The sequence below is a fragment of the Diabrotica undecimpunctata genome, chromosome 7 (genome assembly GCF_040954645.1).
Source record: "Diabrotica undecimpunctata isolate CICGRU chromosome 7, icDiaUnde3, whole genome shotgun sequence".
Lineage (NCBI taxonomy): Eukaryota > Metazoa > Arthropoda > Insecta > Coleoptera > Chrysomelidae > Diabrotica > Diabrotica undecimpunctata.
Window position 1 is genome coordinate 99,841,368 of NC_092809.1, and position 18,423 is coordinate 99,859,790.

Sequence of the window (18,423 nt, forward strand, 5' to 3'; positions counted from 1 at the left end):
TTAAGTCAATTTTATTAAAACCTTCCTTTATTCTATTTTTTATATCATCTGCCGTTGTTGGATGGTTCTGGTATATAAGGTCTTTTATATAGCCCCACACGAAAAAATCAATTTTGCAGAATTCCGGTATTCCGAGAATACTACTGTACAGTACAGTAGTGAAGTGAATAGTGATCATGTAGTAGTGTCTGGGGGCTCGGGAGACTGAGACCTCGGAAGCCCTGAAGAAGACATCAGAGAAGATGTCGAAATCTCGGCGCAATGGAAATCAACGCGGTTCAACCCGGAAGACTGGTGAGTTTAATATTAATTTTTATAATAGTATTAATCTAATCTTTCCAAACATACATACATATATATATATATATATATATATATATATATATATATATATATATATATATACCTCTGTTCTGGGAGCAAAAATCAGTGTTTTTATGCTCTATTTTATTCTAAATATTTAAATAAAATTCTTCATATTCCTATAGTCAACCACAGACACGGACGAATTTATAAAAAATAAAACTTTTACCTTACACTGTACGGGACTTCCATTCTTCATTTTTTTTCACAAAGATATAGATTACACTTGTAGGAAGCTTTGGAGCTAAACTGGATTGTTTTTTTAAAAATACCCAATACCGTCGGCGAGGATAATAAAAAAACATGAGGAAATAAAACTGTTAATCTGACCATATAATATTTATAAATAATTACTACAATTATCGTATATTTATTATTTGTCGCAACAAAGGATTAAGCTGTGTATCTGTGGATTACAGGGATTCACAAATATTAGCAATACCGATCATATTTAATTTTTAAATTTTACAAAAGGGAATTTTAAAACGTCACTTTGTAGAAAAAATTACCCACATTTAAGAAGTTTTACATTCGAGACGGAACTGGACAACACTGCATTTATTTAAGACTCATTACATCACAAAACTTTAAATTATAGACCAGTGAATCGTAAAACCTACAACAAATTGATATAACTATTCGCACGGAATTGTAAGGTGTTATTACTAATTTTATTACTAGTGCTTCATTTTACATCTTGACATAACTTACAAAAAGTAAAAAAAAAACAATAACAATTAAAATTTATTAAAATTACATAAATCGTCAATATCACAAAATAAGAGATAATAAAATATACAATCCATTGCAAAATGTAACTAAATTGCAAATTGCATAATAAAACCTTACGAATTAATTATTTACGAAGTTTAAATTGCTGCATGTGATACTCAAATATGTATAAAAATACTTTAGTTGCTTGCATCTAAACGTACTGTAATTTCTTAGTTATTCCAAAAAGGAAAGCCATATCGAAGATGAGACTCGAACAAAGAAATATGTTATTTTGAAAGATGCTAAATTGATTTTATTCGAAACAGATCTTATTGTATAGCAGGCTGAAGCTAGTTTCTTAATTAACAAATCGATATGAAGGGAACACTTGAGGTTGCTGTCTATAAAAATACCAAGAAATTTTACATAATCAACCATACTGATCTGGATGTTATTAAGAAGCAAGTAGAAGAGTCCCTTTATAGAATAATGCGGTTAGAGTCGGACCAGGTTTATATTTTAAGTAGATCAGAAGTTACAGTTGCATGAAGTTTCAATATTAGAGTTTTTCCAGGTAATGCAGGTATCATCAGCAGAAAGAAAAAGTTTTCCATCGAGTTTTAAGTTAGTGATGTCATTTATAAAGATAAGGAAAAGTAGAGGATCTAATACTGAACCTTGTGGTACTCCACCTACAATGTTTTTGTGACTAGAGTCAGTATCATTGCTCTAACTAGTTGTTTCCTATTCTTCAAGTAAGATTGGAACCAATTCAAAGAAATAGCTCGAATTCCGTAGGTAATTTAGTTTTTTTTATCAAAATGTCGTGATTTACACAATCAAAAGTTTTGGCATAGTCACAAAAAAAAGTGGCAGTGTAAAGATTATTGTATAGTGCATGATAGACCTTATGTAGTACAGAAAACATAGCATCACTGGTACATTTATAGATAAAAAGCCGAACTGACTTTGTGATAAAATGTTGTTTACAACGAGAAAGGACATAAGTCTCTCAATAATTTTGGATAGGACCGGTAGTAAGGCAATAGGTATATAGTTGCAGAGATTTTATTTTTTACCACCCTTATGAAAAGGAATAATAATGGCTGTCTTTGGGCACTCTGGAAATATATGTACATTTTTCAAAGAAGAGGACAGGAAGATTGGCTTTTGATACTATTGATTGTTTGGATCATTTCAGATTTATCAACTGGTCTTATAAAGAATGAATTCAAGACCTTTTTTGAATTGGGGAGATAGGAAATAGGATCTTGTTCTGGCAAAATAGTTGATGTTATATTTTTACTCACATTAACGAAGTATTCATTTAAATTTTCAGGGTTTGGAGGAGAAAATGTTTGAGCTGTGCTAGTTTTATGTCAAAGATCGTTTATTATAAACCAAGTTTTCTTGTAACATTGTTAGAGCTTCCCAGACGATTCTGAGAGTACATTTTTTTAGCTGTTTTGATATGTTTTAGATAGGCTCCTCTGTATTGGAGATATATTCAGTGGCAAAGACGTTGGTAGTATATTTCTTGATGTACAGTAGTGAACGCATATTCTTGGCTGATATGCGGATACCTTTGGTAGTCCAGGGTTTGTGATGTTTTGACTTAATCGTAATTAAAGAAAATGCCTTATTGATAATACAGGCAAGCCTATCTAAAATAAATATAAAAAAAAATTCGATTCTTTTTTGAACGACACTAGCTCTTTCACACAAGGCATTTCTCTTGTCTTCCATTTTAAACCTAAACCCAAATTGAAAACTCTACAGACTTACTCTGGAAATGAATGTATTTGAAAACTAAAAAAGGTTATAAAAAGATTTTTTAAATTTATTTTAGAAATTACTTGTTTCATATTGTTATTACTAGAGCAATTTACTTTCGTACTTCTTATGCTGTACAGAAGAGCGGACCATTGACTGTCGAGTCTCTAGAGATAATCCAAAAAAGTCGTAAATTCGTGAAATATACTTTATTTGCAATAATAGCCAGAGTATCATTCATATTTATCTGTTTTTTTTTTATAATAACAATACCTTTAAATTACTTTTCCAATATTGTATCATTTTTCCATTCTGTAACCATCGGTCAACACGGTCGATTTTGTAGTTTGACGTCAGCAACAGTTCACAATAAATGAAGTTATTAGTATACACTAATCTCCTGACCTCGATACTGGATATAAGTAAAGTTGGAGCATGAATCATTTCCTAAATGCAAGGAGCTAAATGTCATAATTAATCTTTTAAATTCTTCGTTTATACAGACATTCCAATAGTGTTGAAAATTTTTTCAAGTATTTCCTGAATGTTCCACTTCAAAAGATATTTTTCATTTGTAAACTTTGTGCGAGATGATTGAGAGTTCAAAGATATTTCAAAAGTAAATCTTATGCCAGTCAGTATGTCGTGCAATTTTTGACTGTGTATCTTCAAAGTAGTTTATTTTTAATATCTATGGACGAAAATATATGAATGTGAATTTCTTGGAGACTAAGGACTGATTCTTTATTTACGCATTTAGAATTATTCCAAAAAATGTCCAATTTAAAATAGGCACGATATTTTTTCAGGCTTTGATGTTTCTTATGGTTAGTGTGATACGTCAATATTTTTGTTGATGATAACAACAACACAGACAGTTTAGTATTAGAATTAGTAATTAAATTATGGTGTATTTTATTTTTTAGAAATATTGTATTTATGATACCTACCAAATAACTACCAAAAAATATAAACCATAACAATATGCAATATCAATAAATGTGATATTATGGAAATATCATATTTCTTTATGAAATATAAAATTCCTAAAATTCCTACAAGATATGTTTTGTATAATAATATAACAAGATTATTTTTATTCAATAAATAACTCACACAAAACAGAAAGCAAAACAGTATACAATTGATGTAACAATTTTTAGATTGTTATATCAACAGTATTCTAAGCCAGGAATTTTTAATAAAATATTCTTAACTGCGGATTGTGACGCGCAGTTATTAATAAGTAAAAGGCCATTTGTGTCAGTTACAAAGGTAAAAAAGCAGGCTTTTGAAAAAATGACAGTTTTCATATTATTAAACCGTAAACGGTAGGCTTTGAAAATGACAGTTTTCATATTATTACGTTTTTAATCGGTCTGTGTGGCTTGCCTTTATTGTTAAAAATGAAGTTTTCTGCAAAAGAGTTAACAATATGATCTGGGTATTAGGAAAAAGTTCGAGAAATTGCTTACTTGCATCCAGAATATATCACAAGCGATATCCTGAACAAAAATAAATCGTTATATTAATCGTTTATATACAACTGACCCAGTACGAACAAAGATAAATCGTTTTGTTCGTACTGGGTCAGTTGTATATGAAAAAAAAAAAAATGAGAGGGCCAAAACTGTTCTAAGTGAAGAAAAGGAATATGATGTACTGATCGCTACTACTGAAGATCCCCACATCAGCACTCGTAAAATTTCACGTCAACATCACATTAGTCAAACTTCGGAGGCAAAAATTCTTCGTAAAAATATACTGTATCCTTACCGCATACAGTTACATCAAGAATTCACAGTGGATTATTATCAACGCAGATTAGCTTTTTGTCAATGGTCTCAGCAGCAAATGCAAAGAGATCGATTTTTTTTTTCGAATATGTGCTTTCTGGAGATGAGGCTACATTTCACAAAAATGGAACGGCGAATCAGCATAATTTTCATTACTATGCATTAAGCAATCCTTTGCAATATTGTGTTAACACTCATAGTCAACCTAGATGGTGTACATTTTTTTGACGGTCGTGCCATATATCTGGATTGTCTAAATATTCATTTGACAATACTACTGCAAAATGTACCTACTGCTTAATATTCGACAACGAATGTGGTTTTTACACGATGGCGCACAATTTACAATCATTTAAATACCTTGTATACCAGAAGCCTCCAACAACGCCAGATGATATAAAAAATAGAATATGAGAAGCTTTTAATAAAATTGACTTACAAATGTTAAGAAATATGGCTCGGTTATTTGAATATCGGTTACAAAATTGTAACCGATCATCATAAATAGAATATTTCTAAAAAATTAAATACAGGACAATCCATTAAAAAAAATGAGAAAATCGTAATTTCCTTTTGTAGTTCACCTTGTATACAAATTTTAGTCAATGATTTCAATTAAACTTAACTTAAAAACTAGAATATATTGTTTACCTTATTATATAAAATAAATAATTATTTATGCATTACTTTTTCGTATACATGGAGTTGATTTCATAGGGATTTCGAAATAAAAATGGTCATAACTTGTTAAATACTCTGTATAGTGAAGCCAATGTTATAAGAACAAGAATTATGAGAGGAATATATATATATATATATATATATATATATATATATATATATATATATATATATTTATATATACTAACAACAAAGTTTATTAGGGTTGCAGTCAGAAAATTGGCCGGGATGTTAATGAAACACTCTTATGACTTTTTGTCTAGCTTTCGGAATGGTTTTATTCCTTTTTCAAGACACTGTAATAAGAAAAAGTGTAAATATTTATAAAATATCACAAATCTTCAGTGCAACTTACTAGTCGTTGAGATTATTAATAATTAATATTATTCTTATTACAGTGTCTTGAAAAAGGAATAAAACCATTCCGAAAGCTAGACAAAAAGTCATAAGAGTGTTTCATTAACATCCCGGCCAATTTTCTGACTGCAACCCTAATAAACTTTGTTGTTAGTTTATATTGACAGTCACGAATATCCAGTAATTCTTGTATATATATATATATATATATATATATATATATATATATATATATATATATATATATATGAACAAATATATAGGGTGTCCCATTTAAAAAAATGTATGTTTACTATACCACGTAGTTATTAATTACCCTGTAGAATTACACATATTTTCCAAGTATGGAGAATATCATTGCCTATATTTTTTCTAAATAAGTTTTTTGGATATCTTTTAACACAATGGAATTATCGACCGATCTTGCACTAAAACTTCACCCTGTATATATATATATATATATATACATATATATATATATATATATATATATATATATATATATATTTACACGACCCGACTATAGCTCCTCTTTTCAAAATGCGGTTATAAGTCGTCTTCTAGAAGGAGTGAATATCTTTAAAATATTATTCGTGTATATTAAATTTTTTGCAATTCTTATAATGTATCGAAAATAAAAACATTATAATTTTTTATACAATTACCAAATTAAAACCAATTGGTCTTCCATCTAAAATTACTATACATACCTCCTCCAATGTATATTAAATTAACAAAATAAATCTTTCTGCTATTCAAAATATACGTCAAAACTACATTACAGTGGTTTACTCCTCCAAATATAAATCAGAGACTAAACGACGGTGGATACGTAAACCAAATAATATATTAGAGTATATTTGGCGCGAAAAAATCTGTAAGCCTAACGATTTCTAACGTTTTGTTTTGAAGTGATAAAATATTCTTTATTCATATTACACGTGTAGTGCACTGGAAACTCTAGGTATGTACTTATATAATTTTTATTTTGTTACAGAACGGGTAATAAATACAATTTAATATTGTTTCAATTTAATAGGTAGTTGGATTGAACAAAACTACTAGATAATTTTGCAAAATAATATATTTTCTGTCTTCTCCACATTACACATCAGATATTTTTGTACACTTTACAAATATATCTGAATGCATCTGACATTTCTTCCGCAAGTTTAACATTTAAGAGCATTTTATTCTCAAATATGAACGTTATGCGGCAAAATAAACAGTACTAAAATGCGTATGCCTCAGATTAGTATGTGTCATGCGCCGAAACGTATTAAGTGATTTCTGAACGACGTTATAACTTATGTGAATGTCATGATAATTTTAGGTGCTTCAGGATGGTTCTCAGTTTTGCAGAAATTTTTTTTATCGTGGAGTACTATTTTCGATCATACGGAAAAGGTCGCGAAATCGGTCCAAAAAGCTTAAAATCAACAATAGTTTTAGCAGGACGGGCAATCTGTCACACGGTCAGTGAGTCTCTTCGAATACTGTTCAGTGATTTTCCATACCCATCGCAATTATCAGGCCTAACCTAACTAACACCACATGATACGTACATATGGGGAATGCTGAAGGAGGCAGACCGATACAATGTCTGACATTCCGGAATAACAAACTCCAATTAGATTTTTTTAGTGCCAGAGGGCATCTTTAACATCTATTTTATCGGAAACGTCGTCGTGAATAATGTTGGTAAGGCTATATCATGTATACTAAATATATAGATATTCATATACATTTCAATATTCATTTCAGTACTGTTTATTTTACCGCATACTGTATTTCCCTACTTCAGTCACTTTTTACTATGAAAAATAATTTTAGGAAATATCCTTAAGTTCCCCTCAATTTTATGGTTCACCTGACAGTATCTTCACACCTGAAGTAAGTGATAAAGATAACACAGATTCTCCAGACTTAGAAACTCCATCACCAGCTTCTGATAAAATGTTAGATTCCAATTATGTTCCCTTCGATGATTCTTCAGTAAGTGCAATAAAACTTATAAAAGAATAAAATGTGTTGTGTACTCTGTAATATTAAAATGGATAACGGAAAAAATATAATATTTTTTTAATTGGGATTTTAGGAAAAGTCTTCAGGTTCTCCAGAAATAAATAATTCCCACTTTTGTCCAAAACAAGTTAACAAAGATGAGTTAAATATTGAGGTAAGTTTATTTCAAATATTTTAGCAATATAATTCAAAGCACATACTTTTTAGGAACAATCTAATTCACCTTCGTCTTCTGTCAGCCTAAATATCCATCAACATGTGGAAGAAACTTGCAATATAAATACGAAGTCTTTAAAAAAATCTGTTTTTTGTTACTTTTGTGAATCAGTTGTATTAAATTTTCCTAGACATATACTACGAAATCATCAAAGCGAATTAGAATTTAAAAAAATTTTGGTTTACCCTCCAAGAAGTAAAACGAGAAAGCAATTGTTATTTGCTTTGAGAAAAAAGGGAAACTATTTGTTAGGTTCTGCAAATTTAAAACCAGTTAGAAAAGCGAGTTAGAAAAATGAGGGAATTAGCTAAAATTGTTATCGAACTAAGAAAAAATAGTTCCTCAATCAAAACGCTTTTTGACTCAGTTTTTGCTACTAAAATAGTTTCAAAATATGATAACGAGAGCAAAACTTTTAAAGCTCCATCATTTGCTAAAAATATTGGCACTACATTAAAACAGTGTTGTGATATAGCACTTATGCTTAATGCGAAAAAGTCTGAGTTTACAGTTAAAAGAGCCAGCGCTAAAGCTGACTTAAAATCTTTAATACAAATAATAGAAGGAAATTGGAAATATGATATTTCCAGTCAAGCTGCAAATGATTTAGACATGAAAAAATGGAACAAAGTGACGTTAATACCACTAGCAAGTGACCTTAAGCTATTGAAAAACTATCTCTTGCGAAGGGCAAATGAATCTTGTAATAAATTACAGAAAAATAATAATGATATTAGTTCTTACATGTTTCTGTTAGAAACTATATATTGCCGTCTAATCTTATTAAATAGAAGGCGCCCTGGTGAATTAGAAAGAATGACCATACAGAGTTACATTAGCGCTAAAGATAATCAATGTTATGAAGAATTTTCTGAAACAATTTCAGAAACCGAAAGAATTTTAATGAAAAGTTTTAGAAGAATAGTAATAAAAGGTAAAAGGGGACGTGGTGTACCCCTCCTAGTAAGTAAGGATGTACAAGAACACTTAGAAATGATTACAAAATGTAGAGATTTACTTTTAAAAACACCTAGTATTTACCTTTTTGTTAATCCAAAATTTGATAAACCAATTCGAGGGTATGAAGTAATGTCAAAATATGCTAAATTATGCGGAGCTAAAAATCCTAGTGCTCTTACATGTACGAGGCTGAGAAAACATCTAGCAACGCTAACCCAGTTGTTTACCATGTCGGAAAATGACATGGAGTAACTGGCTTCATTTATGGGGCACACATTAGGAATTCATCGATCTTCATATAGACTACCCGATGACATTTATCAAACTGTAAATATCTCTAAGTTGCTCCTGTTAATGAAGAAAGGTAAAGCAGGTCAATTCAAGGGAAAAAGTTTAGAAGAAATAGAGATAAATTTGGAAGAAGACATTATGGAAGATGATGATGGACATAATAACGAGGTATTTGGGGAACAAAAAAATGAAACCAATGATGTTATTGAATCAAAAGGTCCAAAAAGTTGTAATAATGAAAAAAGGGAATAATTGATATGAAGGCAAAAAATAAAAAAGGGTTTTAGTTCCGTGGACAGAAAATCAGAAGAAAGTAGTCAAAATGTATTTTAAAACCCACATTAAACAAAAGAGGCCCCCCAAAAAATCGGAATGTGAAGATCTGATTTTAAAAAATCCTGATATATTAAAAAATAAAAATTGGCTCAAAATAAAGGTCTTCGTTCAAAATGAATATAAAAAGTGTTAAATGTCCAAGTTTTTTTCGAAATTCAGTTTTTGCAATATATTCTGAGTTTTCGTTAAGTATTTTTATTTGTGTTTATATATTCAGTTTTGTTTATATTTTTATTATTCGTTTTTAAATATAAATAATGATTAAAATTAAATATTTATAACGACCATAGATACATGTTTTTTTTTCGTTAGCCCTTGTTAAAAATTTACAAATGATTATCAATATTATATATAGCCCTTAAATAATCAGATTCGTTTACAATATAACAAATACAATACATTTAAATTCATTTTTCGTTTTCACCATCACTTTTATTGTGAACAAAAACCTGTCTACTTTGATTCAGATTTTTGGTTAAAATATATATATTATATTACTTTAAATATAAATTGCTGTTTAATCTTTACTCCGAGTTTCTTTACTCCGAGTTTCTATTTAAAGAAGCATTGGAGGATTCCAAGGATGGAGTCAAGGTGAATGGCGTAAATATCAACAGTATCAGATACGCCGATGATACAGTGTTAATTGCGGATTCCGACGTAGGTCTACAACGACTCATCGACAAGACCAACTCGACCTGTGAGCAATTTGGTATGAAAATAAACATTAAAAAAACCAAAGTGATGTCAATCCGAAAAAATCAAAACGTACCTCAACCTTGCACAATAAATGGGCACATTTTAGAACAGGTCAATAGATTTAAGTACCTGGGATGTTGGATCGATAGCAGCCTAAATCCTGATCTAGAAATAAGATCGAGAATAGAACAGGCCAGAAAATCTTTCGAAAAAATAAAAAAACTGCTTTGTGATTCTCGAATAAAACTCGAAATTCGACTACGTTTATCAAAATGCTACGTCTGGTCGACTCTTCTATATGCAGTTGAAACGTGGACTCTAAAAACATCAACCGTAAATAAATTGGAGGCCTTTGAAATGTGGATCTACCGGAGAATGCTTAAAATTTCATGGACATCGCATACCTCAAACGAAGAAGTGCTGCATAGAATAGGCAAGGAAAGAGAACTTTTTAACACAGTAAAAGTTAGAAAAACATCATACCTAGGCCACATACTGAGAAATAATAAGTACCAATATGCCCAACTTATAGTGAAAGGAAAAATCGAGGGAAAGAGAGGCCTAGGAAGGAAAAGACTATCGTGGCTCAGAAACATCCGACAATGGACAGGGCTAAATTTTGAACAGCTAATAAGAACAGCTGAAGATAGAGAAGATTTTAAAATTGTAGTAGCCAACCTCCATTGAGGAGAGGGCACTTTAAGAAGAAAATATTAAAGAAAGATTGGAAGACTATTAAGTAGTTTTCGAATCATTATTCCAGAGGAGGACTAAACCACCGTAATATAAAAATAGGAAGAACTAAGGTCGGTAAACTATAATTTGAATATACATAACGAAATATACGACGACGCTGGCGACACAACAAGTAATGTGGCGATCATATTGAACTAAAGTATTCAAACGTACAAAAACATGCAATAACTCATCCATCTGAAATTTTGCTCAATGGTTTAGAATGACGTTTAGACTTCATTTATAATGATTGCGATAAGTCCTCCGTATACGGAGGACCTACCACAGTGGAGGACCTATTATATGTAAATTTCCTATATAAGGAGGAGCTATCCACTGGTGCGTATATATATATATATATATATATATATATATATATATATATATATATATATATATATATATATATATATATTATAAATCATATACATCAAAAATGTCCAAGAAACACAAAATTTTGAAGCGAAGCTCTTACACTGGCGTTGTAGGTATTTTACTTTTTTCTTTATTGTGAAATGATAAGGCGAGCGTCACGGAACTAGAGCCACAAGATGGCGTCGTCATGAATAGCTTTATAGAATGGCGGGTCTTCACATCGATTCACAATATTATTGGTCTTTAATTCGAATTTCGATAGCATCATTCTACAACGTTGGTACAATGTATTAAAGGAGAATTTATTTTATATTAATAACGAGATACCAAGCGAACACTTCAACGGTCTAAAGAAAATGAGGCTTGTCAACAGGTTAATCATTATTTCAACGTGTGTATTAGCAACTTACGGATTCACCCAATTATATAAGTAATTATAACGTCCTAAATCTTCTTTGTTATTACATTTAATTTCTAGTTTCATCAAATATCTTTATTTTTTATGTACGTCTTTATATACAACTATAAGTCAAAATTATCGTAGTGTAACTGACATTTTAATATTGAAATGTTTAATGATCTTGTACGCTTGTATAATTTGGCGTTGTGTCAATATCTAAATTAAAAACGTTGTACATTAAATTTTCCTCTACATACTCAAATGCTTACAGCGTAAAACGTTTATAGGTATTTACCGTGGTTATATCGAAGCATGTCATGGATCGGGTCACTAGAAAACGGTCGACGAAAAGAAAACTAATTGACAATAAACTACAAAAATACGATATCTGCTATGTAATTAAAATAAAATCCAAAACACAACTTCAACTGCTAATTCACGAGAATCCACGAAATTCACAATATATTTTATAGTCCAGGGAAATAACATTTTTCTCATGACACTGACCCGCCAGGCAAACAACAATTGTTTTGAGTACTTATGCACCTCTACAACAAGAATCTATATATGTTCCCTGCAGTCGATTTTATCGACTCGACCAGGAATTGAGATATATTGGAGTAATGAAGGCTGCAGCTGCGGAAAACTGTGACCTCAACAATGGAATATACATCTAATATCCAAAGCTAACAAATTATTCCTTGGAAGTCAGTCATATTACTTTTTTGCCATAACTTTTATTCATTACTGTATTTTAACTTGTAATAACTTTATTTTACTAATAATGATTATTCACTGTAATTCCGAAACTTGAAATTGTTTTAAATGTATATTTTAACTTCTAAGATTTGAATACATAAATACTAATTGTTATTTTTCTCACCTTCCTGGATAATTCGGAAAAAACTTTTATTTTATTTCGAACATATATTTTTACAATTTTTAACGGCACATAGGTATGTATCTACAACTTTTTTCACGTGTATTCACTTTACTTCTATAAAAAAAACCGTGCAATATACACAAAATGCTCACGAGTATCTTATTCTTTGCATTAGTTTATTAGTTATGTGTAAATTAAAATAAACCATTTATGAATGACATTTGTTTTTTATTTCTAGTAATTTCCCTCAATTATTAAATTCCATTATCAGTTGTTTATTGATTTTAGAGCTAAAAATTACTTATATTTGTATTTCCAATTTAAAAGTATGTCAGTGCAATTATATTTAACAGAAGAGCATCGTCCTATGTCATGTAACCCCAAGTTTGCATCTCAAGTGATGTTCACTTCACACTATCAAAAATATTTGTTCTATGTTCACTACCGAAGTAATCCTAATCCATCATATGTTGTACCTATTTCTAGTATTGTATATGACTTTTAGAAAATGTTTTTTTTATCCTATATTTTAATTCAGTACATTCCAAGTATAATATGTTAATCCAAGAATAGAAAAATTAACCCGGTTTAATTGACTTATGGTAACCATAGACATAATATGCAATATTTTATATAGTACTTTTAGTTGAAGAATAGATTAAATTATTTTCAATTTACTAAATTATTAACCTCTTAAAACTTTCTGTCGTAGCTTGTCATAAATTTCTCAATCCGAGCCTGTATTTTCCGTTTAAAATATGGCGATCGCGTGCTGACACACTTCAAAGGCGACATCTGAGAATGGGCTTTCTGATTGTTTTTTATTCTGTGGCCCGACTGTCAACAAAATTAAAAAAAAACTGCTCCATGTGTCGATCCAAACAGGTTCGAAAATGCGAACCCGTTTGTGCCAAGTGTAATGGATTTATTTGCAAGGAACATTCAATCTACGTATGCAAAACATACTGTTGAGAAAAAAAAAAAAAAAAAAAAAAAAAGATCCTGTGGGCACGTGAATATAATATGAAGGTTCTAAGTTAATTTTTAAAAAACTATAATATATAAAAATATAAAATCTATAAAAAATAGACATTCCTGACTTATTTTGCAATTTCCTAAGCAATAAATAAGGATAAAAACATTTAAAAAACGCTAATTTGAAAGTTTTCATATGACTTATATACTCAGTGACATTAGAAGTGTTACACCCAGAAGAAATAATTTCTTGAACTTAATTTTTTGGCAACATGGTAGATTTACATCAAGAATGAAACGATAACTTTGTCAAGAATTTTTATTAACAAGTAATCAAAAAAAAAAAATAATTAATAATGTATTTGGCGACCCCGTAACTGAATACGCTCCTGTATATATCTAGGCATTGACAAAATGAGATGATTGATGTCTGCTTGTGGCACCTCGTTCCAAGCAACTTGAACTTCATGTATTAAGTGTGCCAGAGTCTTTGGAGGATGGTGCAAAGTGGACAGTCTCCTTGCCATCATATCCCATACATGTTCGATAGGATTTAAATCCGGAGCACGGGACAGCTACGGCAAAACATTAACGCCAGCTTCTTGGAGAAAGTCCATAGTTTGACGAGCAATATGGGGACGCGCGTTGTCTTGCTGGAAAAGGACGTCTCGACGCCCGTCGAGATAAGGCAGTAAAGTGGTTTGTAAGATGTCATTAACATAACGCGCAGCTGTCATATTGTCTCGAATAAATACAAGTGGTGATCGGCTACACTAGGCAATAGCCCCCCAAACCATTACTCCAACTGTCCTGTGTACATGACTCTCAACAGCAAACCCGATATCTCGTCGCTCTCCACGGCGACGCCTTACCATCCTACGACCATCATGCATTCCTAAACAGAATCGTGATTCATCGCTGAATGCTACATTACGCCATTCTGCCACTCAATGCTGCCGCTCTCTGCACCAAATCAAACGTTGATGACAGTGGCCCACTGTCAAAGGAAGCACTAGTCGTGGGCGGAATGAAACCAGTCCAAAGGCTCGAATGCGACGGTATAGTGTACGTATACTAACAGGTCTACCTACTACTCCAAACCATTGGTCAGCGATTTGACGCGTAGTAGCGGTCTCACAGAGCCAGTAATCTAAAGCGCCTATCTTGACGCTCCGTGGTACCAACTGGTCAACGCCTCGGTTGACCAGTTGGTCTTCTTCGTGTTCCTCTACCTTCGTTTGTCCACACACGACAGACACGCATAACCGTCATTGCCGTACAATTAACACGACGGCCAATTTCGCGATACGACAAACCCATATCTCTATACGCAGTAATTCTACCCCTGTCAAAATCGCTAACATGGTGATAATTTTGGTGTCTTCGAACTCGAGGCATTTTCTTACACTGAATACAATTAGACCGAGGAATAATAACTAAAAATTTCTGTAAGAACCGGTTTTCACAAATCAGTCTCTTCACAAAAAACTTTTAAGATAAAACTTTCTTTTTATAAAAAGTAGAAAAAATAAAACATTAGTATTGTTGTCATAGCATGTTTTAAATATAGTCATTCTGTTGCCAAAAAATTAAGTTCAAGAAATTATTCCTTCTGGGTGTAACACTTCCAATGTCACTGAGTATATGAATCTCTTACTCTCAAATTTGTTTCAAATGCTTCACTTTTTGCTGATAGACGAAAAAAGCGAAAATTGGCCGTTTTTTGACCTTAATTGGTTAATAACTAATTAAGTCCAAAAAATTGACTGTAGGAAACATAGAGGTTCTTGTTAAAGCGGTGCATACTACTCAAAACAACTGTCGTTTGCCTGGCGGAGTCAGTGTAACAGGGTACTTTTTTGCTTATTTCCCTGAACTATTATGGTAGAGAAGAATTTTATTGTAAGCAATAAAAAGGAACTGCAGTGACCATAGGTACCATGAAATCTGTAGAACTGCAGCCAAGATAGAGATCGTTAGAATGATAGCCCACATTTAAAATAAAACGGCAATAAAAGGGGAAAGAAATATTTCTTGTATTTATTACACACCTTATTGTGAGAATATGATAACTAGTGCAACACAATTGCAACATTTATTTGTTTTACTAAGTGAGGTCATAGATTAACATTATACGGTAGCAGGGTTAGAACTTCCTGGCATTATCCATCACATAGGCACTCGTCGTGATATCGTGACGCCGGCTGTGCGGTTCTTATCAAGGTAGACAAGTAGCACATCACATCACCTACACGTGTACAATGTACCCACAATCAACACCTATAACTGACTTGTAATAATATATTTTATGATTGTTTGAACAAGCATCGATCGTCTGTCCATTTCTGCTGGCTAGATTTGTTTTATCGATGTTTAAAGTAAATAAATATTTTGTTTTATGAAATCATTCCTCGTTTCCGAAAAGAGGTTACATAAACTAATCTAACTTCTAATGTTAGAATTTTAGTATTGGGGCCAATAACTCCTACATTTACTAGTAGCACATGTTTACAGGCATCATATACGAATATTATGTACTAGCGTTGAACGTTATACCTAATACATGTGCAAAAATTAAAAATTGAAACGCGTGATTACTATCTAAAGATTTGATTACGGAAGTGATATTAATAATCAACTTGAGGTTTGCTTTCTGAAGACAGATTAAAAATGTGTCTGTCTCGAGTGCAGTTTTGTAATTTTGTTTTCTTGAGATAATACTTTGATTTACACGTTGTAAATACCGAAATTGTGGGATAAAGGGGTAGAATGCGAAAACATGGAGTTAATTCCAGTTTACTCCAATTAACCTCTTCTACTCAAATCCGATTCTCACCTTCACTCTGGTGTAAACCGAGCAACCCAACTGGAGATCCAGTACTAACCCGGGTGGAAAGTTGGGTCGGGAACTGACGAGAGCGGGTGAAATGGCCCTCCGAAAAGGGGGTTTGGCGTTGGGTTAACTACCCAACTTAGTAAAAAAGAAACTGGACTGTCTAACCTACGACGAACTCGCAAACGAAATAAGAATAATGATTTAAAAATTTGCACGTGGAACGTAAGAAGCCTTTCAGCCTGGAGCCACGGCTATGCTCATACAAGAAATGAATAAATGCAAAGCAAATATCATTGCTTTACAAGAAATGAGGTGGACTAGCTCAGGCATTCTGGAAAAAAATAACTGCAATATTTGCTACAGTTCACATCCTACCCGACACGAATTTGATACCAGATTTATTGTAAGTAGCAAGGTCAAACATAGTGTAATTGATTTCCAAGCTACTGATCATAGAATATGTCGAATAAGACTTAAAGGAAAGTTCGCTAATATCAGCATTATTAGCATCCATGCTCCAACGGAAGAAAAAAAGGATGATGAAAAAGACATGTTCTATGTGGCACTAGACCGAGAGTACGATGTGTGCTTAATCAAATGACATCAAAATAATAGCAGGAGACTTGAATGCCAAAGTCGGAAGAGAAAATATATTTTCGCCCACCATCGGAAAAGAGAGCCCACACGTAGACTCTAATGATAATGGTCTCAGAATCATAAACTTTAAGATGTCTAAGAACATGGTAATAGCTGGAACACGATTTCCCCATAAATATATACATAAGGGAACTTGGAAATAGCCTGATCATGAAACGATTAACCAAATAGATGATATTATAAGCAGACACTGCTCAAACAAACAAACCTAGATAGTGATCACTATTTAGTTAAATCACAATTTAAAGAGAGAATATCCAATTATTTAAAAAAGGAGATCGGGAAAAGGAGGGAAAAAATCGACATTAATAAACTAAAAGATCCCGACATTGCAAATGTATACAGTCAGCAAAAATAGAAGATCAAATAAGGACAGAAAACTTAGAAGAAGAAAATATTAACCAAATATGGGCAAATATATGAGATACCGTGTTACAGAAATCGGTTGAAAAAAGGTGGTGATCAACATAAACTAATAGTACTTATATGGCAGAATGAATTGGTACCAGAAGAGTGGCTAAAGGGAATAATATGTTCGTTGCATAAAAACGGTGATCACCTGGAGTGTAAGAACTATAGAGGCACTACTCTGTTAGCATCTGCGTATAAAATCTTCGGCAAAGTATTGTTTGAAAGACTTAAACATTTTACAAAGGATATTGTTGGTCAATATCAATGCGGATTTACTGCTGGAAAGTCAACAACACATCAAATTCAAGCACATAGGCAGATTTTAGAAAAGTCACTAGAATATTACATAGATACACACCATCTCTTCGTCGACTTCAAAGCAGCCTATGACAGTGTGAAAAGAACTGCATTATACAATGCAATGATAGACTTTGGGATCCCACCTAAGTTAGTTAAGTTGACCCAACTAACAATGCAAAACGTAAGCTCATGCATTCAAATTGAAGGAGAAAACTCTTTGACATTAATAATGGTCTAAGACAGGGGGACGCACTGGCGCGTCTCCTCTTTAATATTGCCTTGGAAAAGGCAATCAGACAATTAAATATTAGAGTGAATGGAACTATTTTTAATAGATCGACGGAAATTCTCGCATTCGATGACGATATAGTTATAGTGGGCAGAACTACGAGAGAAGTATTTGGTTATGATACCTGATACGAGTTGTAATTTGCAAAAACACCATACTAGATTGATATTTGCACTAATTATTCAATCACACGGCGAAATCGGGAGCAAGTAAAAAATTTTTTTAGAGCAATGATAGCTGCATCATTTTTGGACAAGGGTTCAAAAATTTTTCCAGTTGTTTCTTATGAATAGATAAAAAAGACGCATCGGCCCGCGAGACCAGCCCGGGCTTCAGCAAGGCTCTAGATT

General features: G+C 32.1%; 2 protein-coding genes across 5 annotated transcripts in view; one reads left to right on the forward strand and one right to left on the reverse strand.

The window, feature by feature from the left end:
• The window catches only part of Ipk2 (Inositol phosphate kinase 2), a 76,991-nt gene that overhangs the window by 30,980 nt on the left and 27,588 nt on the right, over positions 1–18,423 (reverse strand). The window lies entirely within an intron of this gene.
• On the forward strand, positions 6,954–8,216 carry LOC140446569 (uncharacterized). The gene is made up of 3 exons (XM_072539133.1): positions 6,954–7,679; positions 7,783–7,863; positions 7,917–8,216. Exons 1-3 carry the CDS (start codon positions 7,641–7,643, stop codon positions 8,214–8,216), a joined length of 420 nt encoding a protein of 139 aa, XP_072395234.1. The 5' UTR covers positions 6,954–7,640.

Bases quoted from the DNA above. Each gene is read 5' to 3' on its own strand.
- LOC140446569 (XM_072539133.1), top strand. From the start codon at position 7,641: ATGTTAGATTCCAATTATGTTCCCTTCGATGATTCTTCA. The intron at 7,680-7,782 runs GTAAGTGCAATA...TTGGGATTTTAG, and splicing joins TTCCCTTCGATGATTCTTCA to GAAAAGTCTTCAGGTTCTCC. The intron at 7,864-7,916 runs GTAAGTTTATTT...CATACTTTTTAG, and splicing joins AAGATGAGTTAAATATTGAG to GAACAATCTAATTCACCTTC.